Source organism: Aethalodelphis obliquidens, unplaced genomic scaffold (genome assembly GCF_003676395.1).
Source record: "Aethalodelphis obliquidens isolate GAN/ISIS:26980383/991018 unplaced genomic scaffold, ASM367639v1 scaffold83, whole genome shotgun sequence".
Classification (NCBI taxonomy): domain Eukaryota; kingdom Metazoa; phylum Chordata; class Mammalia; order Artiodactyla; family Delphinidae; genus Aethalodelphis; species Aethalodelphis obliquidens.
Genome location: NW_020838027.1, coordinates 3,016,909 through 3,033,474, shown reverse-complemented (window position 1 = coordinate 3,033,474; position 16,566 = coordinate 3,016,909). Strand labels below are relative to the sequence as shown.

General features: G+C 43.0%; 1 protein-coding gene and 1 pseudogene across 5 annotated transcripts in view; one reads left to right on the top strand and one right to left on the bottom strand.

Annotated features, from left to right (window-relative positions):
• Positions 1-16,299, bottom strand: part of TULP3 (TUB like protein 3) — a 42,678-nt gene extending 26,379 nt beyond the window's left edge. For 2 of the 5 annotated variants that reach the window (XR_003430046.1, XM_027093381.1), the window contains exons 1-2: positions 16,098-16,299; positions 15,467-15,494 (exon numbers count right to left, since the gene is read on the bottom strand). Coding sequence is in view for 2 of the 5 variants with exons in the window: in XM_027093381.1 (XP_026949182.1) it covers positions 15,467-15,494; positions 16,098-16,284 (215 nt within the window). In the remaining 3 variants the exon portion in view is untranslated. Of the gene's footprint in view, positions 1-15,365; positions 15,495-16,097 lie in introns of all 5 variants that reach the window. The other 3 variants (XM_027093383.1, XM_027093384.1, XM_027093382.1) reach the window with 3 other exon arrangements.
• On the top strand, positions 6,344-7,326 carry LOC113613007 (methyltransferase-like protein 5 pseudogene; annotated as a pseudogene).
• Positions 16,300-16,566: the final 267 nt, after the last annotated feature.

Below are 16,566 nucleotides of genomic sequence, written 5' to 3'. Positions count from 1 at the left end.
CCTATGAATTAGGTACTATTATCTTTCACACTTTGAAGATAAAGAAACAGACCTGGAGAGCCATGCAGAAGCAGACACTAATCCTGGTCCCTTTGCAAAGTCTAAATTACACCTAAAAATCAAATATATTCTACTTCTTTTTTGAAGCTAGCTCTAGGAGACAGAAAGTTAGACAGTCTATAGCATCTTACTAAGGCCACTGACTTCCTTTAGATCTAGCAAGTCATTTAACTTCCTCTTCAATAAAAGAATTAATAAAACACTATGCCAGGGAATTCCCTGGTGGTCCAGTGGTTAGGACTCCACACTTCCACTGATGGCGGGGCGGGGGGGGGGGCCGTGTTCGATTCCTGGTTGGGGAACTAAGATCCCGCAAGCTGCGTGGCCCAGCCAAAAACAAAACAAAACAATACAAAACTCTATGCCAGTCATCACAGTAGACTGCAAGTACGGATGAACAGACAAGATTTAATACCGTCAGGAGACAGATTTGCTTGACTGATGGAAGTCCACAAATATGGAATCAAATGACTGTCTTCAACTGATAAACCAAACCCTTCTGAATGTCTTTAAGCTCTCTCTAAAGTCTTTTCTATTTCTGACAATTTCCTAATTTAAGATTTTGTGACTCTTCATTCTTAGAAACAGTAAAGTATAAAACAAGGCAGAAGTGGTTCTCAATTATTTGTACTATAAATTTTTACTAGGAGTTGATTGCCAGAAAAAAACTATAAATACAAAATCTTATTTAATAAGACAAATTCCATGGCTACAAAGGGAAGAATGGCTTTCCAGCATTTGTGGTAAACACCCCAAAGCACTTTCGTTTAACGGTTAACCACCACATTCCTACATTTTAGGTTTTATGCATTTTAATAATGCATTGCAACCTGGAATTTGTATATGACGTCCAAGGCTCTTCCTGACTACTAACGTGTAAGCAGATTTGATAACCCCTTAGATACAGATGTGGAGGTGCATTCTGATTCTCTGACAGTCCCCTCTATTAATTTCTTTATAACCTTTACGTTTTAGAATAACAACAACATGGGCTTCCCTGGTGGCGCAGTGGTTAAGAATCCGCCAGCCAATGCAGGGGACACGGGTTCAAGCCCTGGTCCAGGAAGATCCCACATGTCACAGAGCAACTAAGCCCATACGCCACAACTACTGAGGCTGCGCTCTAGAGCCCATGAGCCACAACTACTGAGCCCGCGTTTCACAACTACTGAAGCCTGCGTGCCTACAGCCCATGCTCCTCAACAAGAGAAGCCACTGCAATGAGAAGCCCACGCACCGCAATGAAGAGTAGCCCCCACTTGCCACAACTAGAGAAAAGCTCACGTGTAGCAACAAAGACCCAATGCAGCCAAAAGTAAAATAAATAATAAATTTTTTAAAAAAAGAATAGCAACAACAACATTGAGTGTTAAATAAATCTTCTCATTTTTCTCCCTAATTTAAAAGAGTGACAAATAGACACAAATATCAGATATGTTATGTTTCGCCTCGACTTTGTGGGCCCCTATCTAGATATGCTCCGGATTTACTTACTGTTTTTAATCCTCATTCACGTATTTTTAAACCAAGCTTTATGTATACAGTGATAGATTATTAGTATCCAGTGAACATTAGTATACACTTGAAAAAGTCCTACATAAAATAACTAAGACAAAAAGTAAACTCACTGTAATGGATTAGTATTTTCAACAGCTACTGCTATGAATCTGCTTTTCCTCCAACTCACTTGGTCCTCTTCACTAAACCAGAACTGTGAGACCCTCTAGCATGGAAAAAAAAATCATTCTATCCCCCCTTAAAATGCTAAAACCTCTTCAATAACTCTAAAATCTGAAACACAACTGAAGTCCTCAAACATTTCTCTTAAGACCTCTAACAGTGAAGAAAACAGGTGTGTCTTTAATGCCTTATCCTGACACCACTAATTCCTTTCATCAAGCCTGGGCAAGATGAACAGTTTACATAAACAGGGTGGTACAATCAAAGCATCTGACCGGAACAGAAGAGGCACTAAAAAGATGCTATATAACTGTTGCACTTAGGTACCTCCTCTAGATCAAAAGTTACACTTTCTCTGTGCTCTAGTTTTAAATTATAACTTAGCAGAAATAATAAAGATATTTCATGTACTTATAATAAATCTGAACTAGCATTTCTAGTCAGACTGGAATATGATCTTACTAAACTTGCATTTTTTCCTCTAATAGTGTCTTTCCTTCATTTGAAACGAAGTTGTTGAATAGCAAGCCTAAACAAGCCTGGTTAGTAAATCCACACAAAACAAAAAGCAGTCCTATAGAGTAAAAGAAATGAAATTACTGTTTTTCCTCCCATTTTTCTCGTGGAAAATTTCCTGTTTAATTGGTACAGGAAAAACCTTAAACATGTATCTTTGAGGAACACAGATCTATCACACAAGTGTGGCCCATGGGAATGCCCACAGAACACCATTCTCTTGGACTGCTCTCCAGTTGCTGATTAGCCACAATCTAAACTGAAGATACCCACAAGGCTCTGCTGCAGAATACACACAGAGAAGTTTCCGAGAACGTGCTCGACCTGCCCAACTTTGTTTATGGGCACCAAGCTCAAAATGGATCAAAGACCAAAATGTAAGAGCTACAACTATAAAACTTAGAAGAAAACATAAGAGTAAGTCTTCATGGGGCTTCCCTGGTGGTGCAGTGGTTAAGGATCCGCCTGCCAATGCAGGGGACACGGGTTCAAGCCCTGGCCCGGGAAGATCCCACATGCCGCGGAGCAACTAAGCCCGTGCGCCACAACTACTGAGCCCACGTGCCACAACTACTGAAGCCCGCGCGCCTAGAGCCCGTGCACCGCAACAAGAGAAGCCATCGCCATGAGAAGCCCGCGCACCGCAACAAAGAGTAGCCCCTGCTCACCACAACTAGAGAAAGCCCGCGCACAGCAACAAAGACCTAATGCAGCCAAAAATTAATAATTAATTTTTTTAAAAGGCAATGAATCTACGTGAAGGGCACAGGTTATCAACTGTACTTTTCTTGCAACTTTCCAGAGTATTTAAATTTTTTCAAAATAAGAAATTAGAGGAAAAAAAGAAAACAGACATTTTGCTAGACGTCTATTTCACAGTCATGTACTGAGTACACTTAAAATCCACACGTCCTTTATTCTAGCACCTAAATTACATATGCAGTATTTCTAAGGAAGGCGGATGATATGAAACAATAAAGAAATGTGCCCAAGATCAAATATGTGAGAAACTCAGAGCCCACCTTAAAACATTACTCATTCGATTGCCGGTCCACAGCTGTACCTAACAGACCATGCTGCCGAACAATTTGAAGCATTTAGTAATGTATCAGTGACCTGCTAGATTCCACGATTATCCTACACTTTTAACATTCCTGTCAAGTTCTCTCAGCCTGCAAAAAATAAATAAATTTTTCTAGCTGCCAATAACAACATTCATTGCTGCTCTACAGTCAAGGAGTACTTCTTGCTGTATCCTACACTGTGCCAGATAATAGGGATGCTGTAACCAGCACCTAGCTGCAATCTGGCCCCTGATGCGGGGAGCTGAACAGGCTTCTTCTGTGGTTCTGCAGGAAGTCAACACTAATCCTGGCAGGAGTGCAGCAGGAAAAGACTTGCCAGATGAAGGCTGTGCGCAGCCCATGGCTTTCCTAACAGCAGCTTGAGTGAACACTTCTTTCGCTGACTATAATATTGCTTCACAACATGACAAATGATACTTTTCAGTCTCAGAAACTAGTTACAAGAACTTCCCTGGTGGTCCAGTAGCTAAGACTCTGCGCTCCCAATGCAGGGAGCCTGGGTTCGATCCCTGGTCAGGGAACTAGATCCCACATGCCGCAACTAAAGATCCCACGTACTGCAACTTAGACCCGGTGCAGCCAAATAAATAAATATTAAAACACTTCTAATACTCAAAAGAAAAGCAAAATTACCAAAGAAACTTACAAACCTCAGCACTTTCTAACGTCACCAACATTACTAAGGGCGTGTGGTGCCTAGAATGTGGAGGATGTAAAATAAATGTCTGATGGATGAACTTTATAAATTATTTATTTATTATTTATTTTTGGCTGCATTGGGTCTTCGTTGCTGCGCGCGTGCTTTCTCAAGCTGCGGCGAGCGGGGGCTACTCTGCATTGCAGTGTGTGGGCTTCTCATTGTGGTGGCTTCTCCTGTTGTGGAGCACAGGCTCTAGGTGCACAGGCTTCAGTAGCTGTGGCACACGGGCTCAGGAGTTGTGGCTCACGGGCTCTAGAGCGCAGGCTCAGTAGTTGTGGCACACGGGCGTAGTTGCTCCATGGCATGTGAGATCTTCCTGGACCAGGGCTCAAACCCGTGTTCCCAGCACTGGCAGGCAGATTCTTAACCACTGCATCACCAGAGAAGTCCCGTGATGAATGAATTTTAAAGGTACATGAAAAACATTCCTCTTACTTATGACTTAATGAAATACTCTAACTAATCATCCCTTGATTTGACTTTGAAGTAGGTAAAAGATATTATCATCCCCATTTTATAGCTGTATGACTATGGAAAATAATTAATAAAATTTTAAAGAATAACCCGTTACCTTGCCTAATTATGAGAAATAATTTCAACAGTGGTTACTGTAAGCCTAAAATGATTTTTTTAAAGGAAAAAACTGTTACTGTTTTTTAGTTTTAAGCCTCAAATGAACCTTTCACAGATTTAATAAAATAGAACCTACACTACTGGCTGAACACATACCGTAGTCTACTATCAGAAAGGTAAATCTCTTAGAGGCACAATCAATCCAGTTGCTGGGATGATAGAGCCTTCTGCTCTGTTCTTTTGTTTTCTCATTTATTTTCCTCTGTCAGTTATGTGTTTCATTGGGACAAAGTTTCAAACTATACTGTAGTATTGGTTATATCATATAACAGACCTTTAGTCTGTTTGCTGGCCAGAAATAGTCAGTCTGAGATCATTATTCTATATGACAAAAGCTGGCAGCAATGATTTTTAAACACATCCTCAAATTTGAACTCACTGCACTGTTCATTTCTTTATCAAAATGCATTTGAGAGCCAAATGATTAATAATTGTAGCACCTCCAAGGTGGCATATCGTCCCATTACACATTCAACTATATTTTTCTAACCAGATCTCTTGCACTTGTCAATCAAAATTTATTTTATTATATACTTCTGATAAAGTTTTTGTGGCAACTCCCTATTACAATTGCCAGAAAATCTTGGACTCAACAAACAATAAGCTTTGTTTCATCTACAAAGAATGATGCTCTGTTTGCTACATAATCTTGGCTACCATTGTTCCTACTTTGATACATCAATTTGCTGTTAGCTGTTGAATACTGCTTTGACCCTTGAAGGATGTGAGGGTTAGGGGTGTCGAACCTCCTCAAGTCAAAAATCAGTCCCAAATCTGACTACAACCTTACAGCCGGCCCTCTGTATCTGAGGTTCCCCATCCTAGGATTCAACTGACCGACCAACCACAGATCGTGTAGTATTGCAGTACATATTTATTGAAAAAAAGTCTGCAAGTAAGTGGACCCACTCAGTTCAAACCCATGTTGTTCAAGGGTCAACTGTATATTCTTGCCTTACCTGATCAGCTTAAATTGACTCTGATCCAAATTGCAAATAGCCCCTCCGTTTTACACTCATCTTTATCACCTGTAAATATTTACTAGGCGCCTACCGTGCACTAATTTTGTACATACAAGGGACTGAGCAACAAGAATGGACAATTGCTCCACTTCAAAATGGGCATTCATCATCTGTTAAAGAAAAACTTTATAACCTTTTTGGAGGGAAATTTAGCAGCCTTAACCAAAATTTAAACTCTGCATCTCCAAACATACTAAATTTACAAAATACTCGGCCAAACATACAAAGATACATGTAACAACAAAGATACATATAACAAGCATTACTGTCTGTTTTCAAAAGGAAAAAACTGAACATGATATTCATGTCTGTCAACAGGTGAGCAATTAATAAGATACATTTATGAAAAATGATACTTTGTGGTCATTAAAAAAAATAAGGTGAATCTAAAGTACTGAGTTGTAAAGCAATCTATGACACTTTGGTTTAAAAATAGGCTCAGGCAGGGCTTCCCTGGTGGCGCAGTGGTTGGGAGTGCACCTGCCGATGCCGGGGACGCGGGTTCGTGCCCCGGTCCGGGAAGATCCCACATGCCGCGGAGCGGCTGGGCCCGTGAGCCATGGCCACCGCTGAGCCTGCGTGCCCGGAACCTGTGCTCTGCAACCGGAGAGGCCACAACAGTGAGAGGCCCGCGTACCGGAAAAAAAAAAAAAAAAAAAAAGGCTCAGGCAGAGACGCGGAGTGAGGAGCCCTCAGCGACTCCAGTCCAATCTCGGCCCGGGGTACCCTGGAGGCGGGTCGAAGGCTGGCCGAGGACTCTGCCCACCGCTGGCGCCGGGAGGAGAGCGAGAACGGACTGAGCCGGGTGTACTTTTCGCACCCTGCGTTCCCAGGCTGGCCCTCAGCCCGCAGCGCTGAAAAAGGGGCAGGGGATCAGAATTGGAGGGGAGATCCAGGTGAAGCAGGTTCCTCTGCAGATCCAGCGCTGTTAAACCCTGCCAACGCACACTTTTTAAAACATGCAGAAATTAAGGCTTAGGGAACTAGACAGTCACCTGCAACAAGTGGATGGATTCGAAAAGTCCAAGCTCCTTCTAGAACAGCATCCAACCAGGCCGCACATTGCAGCATGTATGCTCTATACAATTCATAACACACATGATGACATTGAAAATAAAGTGGTTGCAGATCTAGGATGTGGCTGTGGAGTGCTTAGCATCGGAACTGCAATGCTGGGAGCAGGGTTGTGTGTTGGATTTGACATAGCTGAAGATGCACTGGAAATATTTAATAGGAATGTAGAAGAGCCTGAGTTAACAAATGTTGACATGGTTCAGTGTGATGTGTGCTCATTATCTAACAGAATGTCCAAGTCATTCGATACAGTAATTATGAATCCTCCCTTTGGGACCAAAAATAATAAAGGGACAGATATGGCCTTTCTGAAGACTGCTTTGGAAATGGCAAGAACAGCAGTATATTCTTTACACAAATCCTCACTAGAGAACATATTCAAAAGAAAGTTGCAGAACAGAAAATCAAGATAGATATTATTGCGGAGCTAAGATATGACCTGCTGGCATCATACAAGTTTCATAAAAGAAAATCGGTGGACATTGAAGTGGACCTAATTTGGTTTTCTTTTTAAAAGCCTCCAAAGAGAGAAGCAGCTTAAAATCTAATTAAAATGTTTACTAAAAAAAAAAGGCTCAACAGTTTTTCAACAAACGGTCCTAGGGCAACTGGATATCCACATGCAGAAGGATGAATCTGGACCTCTACCTCACAGCATACATAAAAATTAACTCAAAATGGATCAAAGACCTAAAATATAAGAGCTACAACTTTGAAACCCTTAGAACACAGGAGTAAATCTTTGTAGGCTTGGGCTAGGCACTGACTTCTTAGACACGACACCAAAAGCAAAAGGAATAAAGAGAAAAATTAACTAATTGGACTACGTGTACATCAAAATAAAAAACATTCACATGTCAAATGACACTATCAGCAATTGAAAATACTATCTATAGATGAGATAATATTTGCAAAACGTTTATCTGATAGGCACTTGCATCCAGAATATATATAGAACTCTTACAATTAAGTAATAAAAAGACAAATAACCCAATTAAAACTGGGCGAAGTAAATGAATAAACATTTCTCTAAAGATACAGGAGTGACCAATAAACACATGAAAAAAATGCTTCATAGGGACTTCCCTGGTGGTGCAGTGGTTAAGAATCCGCCTGACAATGCAGGGGACACGGGTTCGAGCCCTGGTCCGGGAAGATCCCACAAGCCACGGAGCCCGTGCGCAACAACTACTGAGCCTGCGCTCTAGAGCCCGCGAGCCACTACTGAGCCCGCCTGCCACAACTACTGCGGCCCGCACACCTAGAGCCCAAGCCCTGCAGCAGGAGAAGCCGCCGCAATGAGAAGCCCGCGCACAGCAAGGAAGAGTAGCCTCCACTCGCCGCAACGAGAAAGCCTGCGCAGCCACGAAGACCCAACGCAACAAAAATAAATAATTTTAAAAACCCTTCATATTATTCATCGTTAGGGAAACAAATCAAAACCACAATGAGATGCTATTTCACATCCACTAGGACAACAATAATGAAAAAGACAGATGATAACAAGCATTGGTGAGGATGCAGAGAAACTTGGTGGTGGTCCCATAAACTGCCGCAGCCATTCTGGAAAGCAGTCTGATAGTTCCTCAAGCTGTACAACAGTCACCATATGACCCGACAGCCCTACTTGGATGTATACGCAAGAGAAGTGAGAATACATGTTCTCACAAAGACCTGGACACGAGTGGTCATATAGCAGTATTACTCGGTATAGCCAAAAAGTGGAAACAACTCAAATGCCCATCAATTAACTGAATGGATAAACAAAACGTGGCGTAGCCATACAAGAGAATATTATTCAGCAATAAAAAGGAATGAAGTACTGATATATGCAGCACATAATAACATGAATGTACCGCAGAAACATTTTGCTAAGTCACAGTCACAGTCACAGAATCCAGTCACAAAATACCACGTATCGTACAATTCCACTTATATGAAATGTCCAGAGGAGGCAAATCCGTAGAGGCAGAAAGTAGATTAGTGGCTGTCTTGGGCTAGGAGTAGGGGAGGGGACAAGGGAATGACTGTAAATGGGCAGGTTTCTTTGGTGGGGGGGGTGTGTATGATGGGAATGTTCTAAGATTAGATTTTGGTAATAGTTGCAAAACTCTGCAAACACGCTAAGAACTACGGAATTGCGTACTTAAAATGGGTGTATTTTTCAGTATGTAAATTATACCTCAATATAGCTATTAAAAATAAGGTACAGTAATATATACTGTATTTTCAGTATATAAAGATTATATTTTTCCAAGTGGGGGAAAAAAAAAAAGATGTGTGTGATGTCCACAGGCACAGAACTCCAGGATATACACAAACTGTCAACAAGTCGCCTCAAAGGTAGGGTATCAAAAAAACCTTCTTTTCCAAACCAGACATTTTTGAGAGTAAAAGAGTATGAGTAATTATACATTTATAATTATAATTAGTAATTACAACAGCAGCTGTAATCAGAGACAAGAGTAGTGAAACAGGAAAGCTTTCCATACCCCACGTTTTACTTTTGTGATTTCACAGAACCAGTCACTAGTCATTACTTCCCTCCAACTTATGGACATATAAATAGCCTTTAAAGTCTAATTTTATATCTAATAATCTATTATTGGCACACTGATGTTTATGTCGCTTTGTTCAGGCAATATTTCCATCAAAGTGCCTCTAACAGCCGAAGAGAGTGATTTCATAGGGAAAGGAGGGGAAGTATAGCCCAAAGAAACCATCTACAATACTCTATCTTTAGAACCTCAAGTTTTACCCTGAAAATTAATTTAACTTTGCATTCTACATTACATTATTACTGGCTCTATTTTAACAAAAACCCCACTTCTGTCTTATAATAATATTCATAATATGAATAAATATGACTGTCCAGGAAGAAACATCCTTATCTTGTGACTCAGCACAGGGGTCTGCAAACTACAGCCTCTGGGCCAAATTCGGCCCACTGCTTATGTCCGTATTGCCCGTAAGCTAAGAATGTTTTTTTCATTTTTCAAAGGTTAAAAAAAAAATCAGAATAATAATATTTTATGACATGCACAAGTTATATCAAATTCAATTTTACTGTCTATAGCTAAAGCCTTTCTGAAACAGCCACACCCTTTCATTTACTGCACATTCCTTTATGTATTCCCTACAGCTGCTTTTACCCTAGAACAGCAAAGCTGAGTAGCTGGGACAGAGACCGTATGGCCCACAAAGGACAAAATATTTATCATTTGGTTCCTTACAGGATAGGTTTGCTGACCCCTGGCGCAGACCAAACGAAAGGGTCAAATTCCCCATTTAGGGAAGCACGGGTCTGTGGTTAGAGTGGTTTCTAACACAACTTAACCTCATCTACAAAATGAGGATAACTGAGCACTAAATCAGAAAGTTACTGTGAAGATTAAATGAGATTTAGCCCATATAAGCACTCAATAAATGCAACGACTGCTATCAATAAGATTTTTGCTCTACAACTTTTTTTTTTTTTTTTTTTTTTAGCCACACCACATGGCATGCAGGATCTTAGTTCCCTGACCAAGGATCCAACCCATGTCCCCTGCTGCTGTGAAAGCGCAGAGTCTTAACCACTGCACCGCCAGGGAAGTCCCTACATTACAACTTTTTTAAGCCTACAAACAAATGTATTACCTTAATCTTCACTGACAGGACTTTAAATAATTTCACCATGATATTACCACCTCTTTAAAACTTCTTCATAGCCTTTCTAATGCTGGAAACCTAAACATTTCTAGATTTCTCCTTGTATTAAATAAATCTTCAAAATTTTGAATTTTTATTGATATTGAAACATTAATACGTTGTCACATTGCCAGGTGCAGTACAGTTCCATTTAGTAAAGAACTACTGCGTGCCAGAAACTACATTAAAAACTCTACATACCGTCTCATCTAATTCTCACAATAAACCTACAATCCCATTTCACAGGTATCAAACTCAGAGCGGAAGCTATCTGCTCAAGGTCAGACAGCAGATGAGTGGAAGAGCTAGAATTCAACCACAAGTCCCAGTGCCACCCGCCTCAGCCTGCAGACCTGCACCTCTGGACCACAAATATTCAAATGGTCAGCAGAGAGTCTGGGATTTCATTATTATGGTATTTCAGTAAGTCTACCAAGAATCTTTTCAGTCAAAATGCCAGTTCACTGGTATTCCCCCACACACACACTGGTATTTTTAGGCAGCAGAATTTCGAAGCTAGTGAATGGATTTTGAAGAAGCCCTTGGGAGCAGTTGATTACAGTATAAATACTATTGGAAAAGAGTCATCAGATTTCATTGTGTCTGAACTGATTACAGTGTCAGGTAGTTGGGTCAATAGCTATTAATAAAGGAATTTTCTCTAAGTCAACTGACAAATAGATTCACCTTGTCCAAATCCCAAATGTCAATATAAGAGGCCATATTTTCACATGCACTGAGACTTAAGAGCACATCTGGCTGGAACAAAACATTGCTTCTGAGAAAAGGCACATAAAGATCAATTAGAACTGCCAGAAAGACTCCTTCGAAATCTAACCTCCCGCATCAGCAGAGAATTGTTAATATTCTAGGCTCAGCTGTCTTCTACTTGAATGACTGCCACAATCTGGAGCTAACTTAATTGAAGCTAGAGAATGAAGATCCATTTCCGAAGAAGCCCATTCAGTAGAGACAATCAGAGAGAAGGGAGAATTGCTTGGGGAGAGAGAGGCAATGAGAAGGAAAACTTGGCAACCGATCAGATGATTCATTTGGCCCCAGAGAATGCAGCAAGGAAAACTGCTTTACATGAAGCCCTCTCCATTTTGCATGTCCCACGGAGCAAAAGCAAAAAGCATTCTTTTAAGCGAGCCGAACAGAAAGGTTATTTAAAATGAATGACTTGATCCAGAAGTTCAAGAACCCATTTATTCTTTTTTTTTTCTTTTTGGCTGTGTTGGGTCTTCGTTGCTGCGCGTGGGCTTTCTCTAGTTGCAGCGAGTGAGGGCTACTCTTCGTTGCAGTGCGCAGGCTTCTCACGGCGGTGGCTTCTCATTGCAGGCTCTAGGCGTGCGGGCTCAGTAGTTGTGGCACGTGGGCTCAGTAGTTGTGGCACACGGGCTTAGTTGCTCCACGGCATGTGGGATCTTCCCGGACCAGGGCTCAAACCCATGTTCCCTGCATTAGCAGGTGGATTTTTAACCACCGAACCACCAGGGAAGTCCCCCCATTTATTCTTTATAGATTTAAAAAAGGACATTACTCAGAATCACAGTGCACTCCACCTTTTGCTGGATTCTCCTTTCCTCAGGGGTTATAGTTTCTCTCCAGTAATGTTACTTATTTCCCTTCTCTCTTGTGTAAAGATGAAAGTACACTTTTTTGCCTAACAACACCAAATAAATATTTTCACTCCCATTCCATTGGATGAAATTAATACTCATTTGTACTTTGCTAAAATGTCCAATTTCTTCAACTGTTTGCCCTAAAGATAATTACTAGGATGTAATCAGTATCAGTTGTTAGCATTTATGTGCACGAATGGCATCCAGAAATATCTGGAACACATTTTGATAATAATTGAGAAAAAGAAGAGAGGAGACTAGAAGTCAAAAGCCCAGTTTTACTTCTAGATTTTAGTTTTGATTACATCATTTACTTGTCTTGTAACTTAGCTATATCACACCCTTTCCCAGCCTTAATTTCCCTATCTATAAAACAAAGATAACAACAGGGGCCGTGCTCTCTTCAGAGTTGTGAAGCTCAAAAGAGATCATGTACATGAAAGCTCTAAGAACACTGCAAAGGATACACAAATGTAAGCCATCATTATTGATCGTTTCATCTTGACAGAGCTCCCTTTTTAAAAGCACAGCTTGCCAACTGCACTCAGTCAAAACATCTCCTTCTACTTTGCCCCTGGCTTATATGACATATCAAATTGCCTTAACAAAATTACACTGAATTTCAATTGGAAAACAAGTCAACCCTCTATAAACTTGCTTCATTCTAAAACCTAAAATCAAAGGCAAACTATATATTTATTAACATTTCTTCCAGCAAATCTAAGAAGCAATGATTTATTTTTCAGGAAGGTTGGCTGAAAAATAATTCTTGTTTTCTTCCTACAAGGCTTATTTTCTACACATTAATTATCACAGAAAAAAAAACCTGAAGGAACTATAGTTCACAGTCTAAAAATATATCTTGCCCATGACGAATGCAGATATCAGAGTTTAGATTATCGTATTCTACCCTAAAACTCAAAATCATCACTTTTTTTTTTCCCCGGTACGCGGGCCTCTCACTGTTGTGGCCTCTCCCATTGCGGAGCGCAGGCTCAGCGGCCATGGCTCACAGGCCCAGCCGCTCCGCGGCATGTGGGATCTTCCCGGACCGGGGCACGAACCCGTGTCCCCTGCATCGGCAGGCGGACTCTCAACCACTGCGCCACCAGGGAAGCCCTCAAAATCATCACGTTTTAAGAAGAGGAAAGGAAAATGAAGAGATTACTTAATATACAGAATACCTTTGGAAGATCCCCCTAAGAAACCTGCCAACGAACGAACTAAGTGACACAAAGACAATGAGAAAAGACATACTTTCCACTGAATATCATTTTGTACCTTTTGACATCTGAGCTATGTGCAGTTAAAAATATGTTATTTTATTAATTCAGTATAAATCATGGAGGGAATCTGAAGAAGCCCTATTATTCCAGAGGAGAAAACTGAAGCCAAAGAAGTAGATGAGTGCTTCAACATCGCACTGCTGGACAGTGGAAAAGCTGGGACGAGAGCTCAGGAACCCAGTGGAAGCCTCCAGCGCTTCCCCCTCGCCACAATGCCTTGTGGTAAAACAGCAAGGGACCTGATAAACAACTCAAGTACTAATGCAATCCCCTTCAGAACTGTGGCCTCCCAGGGGTCCTCGCGACTTCTATGATACAACGATAATCATTAATGTTGTCACAGAAGTTCTACAGCAAAGGGTCAGAGATGCCAATCCTCATTACCAAGACTCATAACAAGTACTAAGAGTTAATAAAGACAGCACAGCCATCGCAATGTGGACAGTGTGTCTCTTCTCAGGCATCAGCAGATTCAAGCTCTAACCGGGACAGGAAAATGGCGCAGCCTTTACTAACAGTAAGAAAGTCTGATGAGGCAGCACAGATTTAGTACAAAGAGCTTCTTCCTAGTGAACTGCCTCAGAGGAAGTAAAAGCAGACCACAGGAAATTTTAGTTGGAAAGAAGCCTTAACAATTCCACTGAGAACTACTCTTGAATAGAACTAAGGATTATCAAGGCCCCTTCCAGTCCTAAAATCCTCAAACACGGAGAAGCAAGGCAGCTTCAGCTCCTCTTCTGAGTAACTCAAGCATACTTTTCCTCTTGGGAAGAAGAAATGTTAACTTCTTCTTTCAGTGGGCACAAAGGCAGGGAAAACAGCAGCATTTCCATAGGAAAGAATAAGAGAAGCCGGAAATGAAAAGTATTCCAAAAACGTCTGAGTCTGTCTGCATGGAAAGGAAATTTATTACAGGGATTCTTCTTTCCTTCCTAGGTCTCTATGTAGCCTTCATATTTGAAGAAATACATGCATGTTAGACGTTATTAGGCTTTTACTGTAGCTTTTGATATCTGCCAAACATACTGTAGTCACGTATTAGTTAATCTAAGTATTTTTAAGCACTGGGTAAGTCTGTCTGCCAACAATTAGTTCATCTGATGAAGCCTTTGAAAGAGAGAGAACTTGAGAGAGGATAACAAGCCTGGCCAAGACATAACCTCCAGCCATCACTGCTGTTTGTATTTCTGAAGAAAAATCATAGCATATGGACAAACCATACACTAGGACTTTCTCAGTCAACCCTGGGTCACAAGGTCACATCACGCGGAGAAGTCTCTCTCATCACATCTTCAATCCTGTATCAGGAACAGAAGGCCAGAGAGGCTCAAGTTCCGGCAACTAGCTGACCACTGTCATCTCCAGGGGAATCTACAATGCAAGCACCTAACCTCAGCCAGGCATCTGAGAGTGCTGTTTCAAATTCCATCTCCAATTTCCACTAAATATTTCAGATACAGGAAAAAGGTCTGAAGTAGTGTTTGTTCATAATTTTTCTACTTTGTTGAAAATAACTCTGCCTCATGGGAAAATGGTCTCATCATTCAAAGAAGAAAAAAAAAAAGTCACGGGAAACTTGAAAGTCAGATGCTATCCTTCACACTGAAAGGTACTAATACCAAAAACTCTATCCATGTATTTCATCAAAAACGTCCTAAACACACAACCGGAAGCCAAAAAAGTCAGAGACATTAATTCCACTCCCTCTCGGCAACAAGTCAGTTAACCAGTGACTGAACCTACAGCAGAAGAAACACTTGGTGACTCACACATTCCCCTTTGAGGTCCATTTTAAAATTAAAGAGCAGGTTTCTTTGGGAAGAAAAAGAGGGACAAACTTTAAAATTATCCATTGAAACTTCAGGTCCAAAAACTTAAAATCCTCTTTGCCTCCTGGTCTCAATTTCAAAGTCAATTCCATTTTTCCTTCCAAAAATCATGAGTCACACCATACATCTAGTAGCCGGGAAATTTACTGCCTTAAATTCACTCACTTAAGACTGACCGAATGCCCACAAGTGAGCGAGCACCATCCGAATTCAACGAGGATGCTGAATTTTAACGGGATCTCCTCCTGGCGCTTCCATATTTATACCTGGAAACGCAGATTCTTCTTCTCTTGACTTCAGGGAAAAGAAAAAAAAAAAAGCAGTAAACCAACTTCACAGAGCGCTGCTCTCACGTAAATAAAACCCGATGAAAGAGAAAAACGGGTCTTGTCCGCGGCAAGGCCACCTGGGCGACAAGCTTTAGAGTGGTTTTCAGCTGCTGACCCGCGACCAGGCGGTACCGGGCAGCAGGCGGGCGTGGGCGGCGTGTACGGGCTCGGGTCCAGGCGAAGCCGTGATTCCACCCCACCCGCCCGCATCCACGCTTCGGGATCCCGGCCGAACCTACAGGCCCGGCCCGGCCCGCGCTCACCCCTCCGGAGCACCGGCCGTGGGGCGGGATGTCGCCATCACCACGGCCCCTCCGCTGGCCCCCGGAACCACCCTGCACCCCCGGCCCAGGCGGAGCAGCCCCTGACGGACACGTTCTGACGAGGCCGGACCCACCCCGCGGGTGCCGGCGCGACCGGACACGAGCCGGCCCTCGACGCGGGCGGCCGCCTGCCCGCACGCCGCCCCCACTCGTCTCCCGCCGCCCAGCCGCCCGCACTCCCCTCGGCTCCCAGCCCGGACCGCCACGGCCCCCTTCAGCCTCCGCTCGTCGCCACCGCTCCTGACCTGTCCCCGCGGGGCGCCGGGCGGCGGCGCGACGCCTCCATCCCGCTGCCCCGAGAGCAGCGACCTTGTCCACACCCGCGCGGCGGCCGCTGGGGGCTAGCCTGGCGCAGCGGCCCAGCCCCGCAACAGCACTTCGCACTGTCGCCGCCGCCCATTGGCCATCGTGCTCCCGCCGCTCCGCATCCATTGGTCCGCGCGCCCGCTGCTCCCCACCGCCCCCGCGGGTGGGTTGCTAGGGGCGGTGACGGCGCCGCGGGAGGGTTGCTACGGACGGGTTGCTGCGCGCTGCTTGCTACGCGCAGCTGGGTTGGAGGAGCCGCCCAGCCCCCAGTAACCGCCGCGCGCCCAGGCTGCCCTCACCCAGCGGTCCATACCCGGAGGCCTCCCAGGGCGCTTCATGGGGGCCGCCCCCTCCCGACCCCGAGGACTTCCCGGAACCACACTTGCTCGCCCGGCAGCCCTTCCCAAC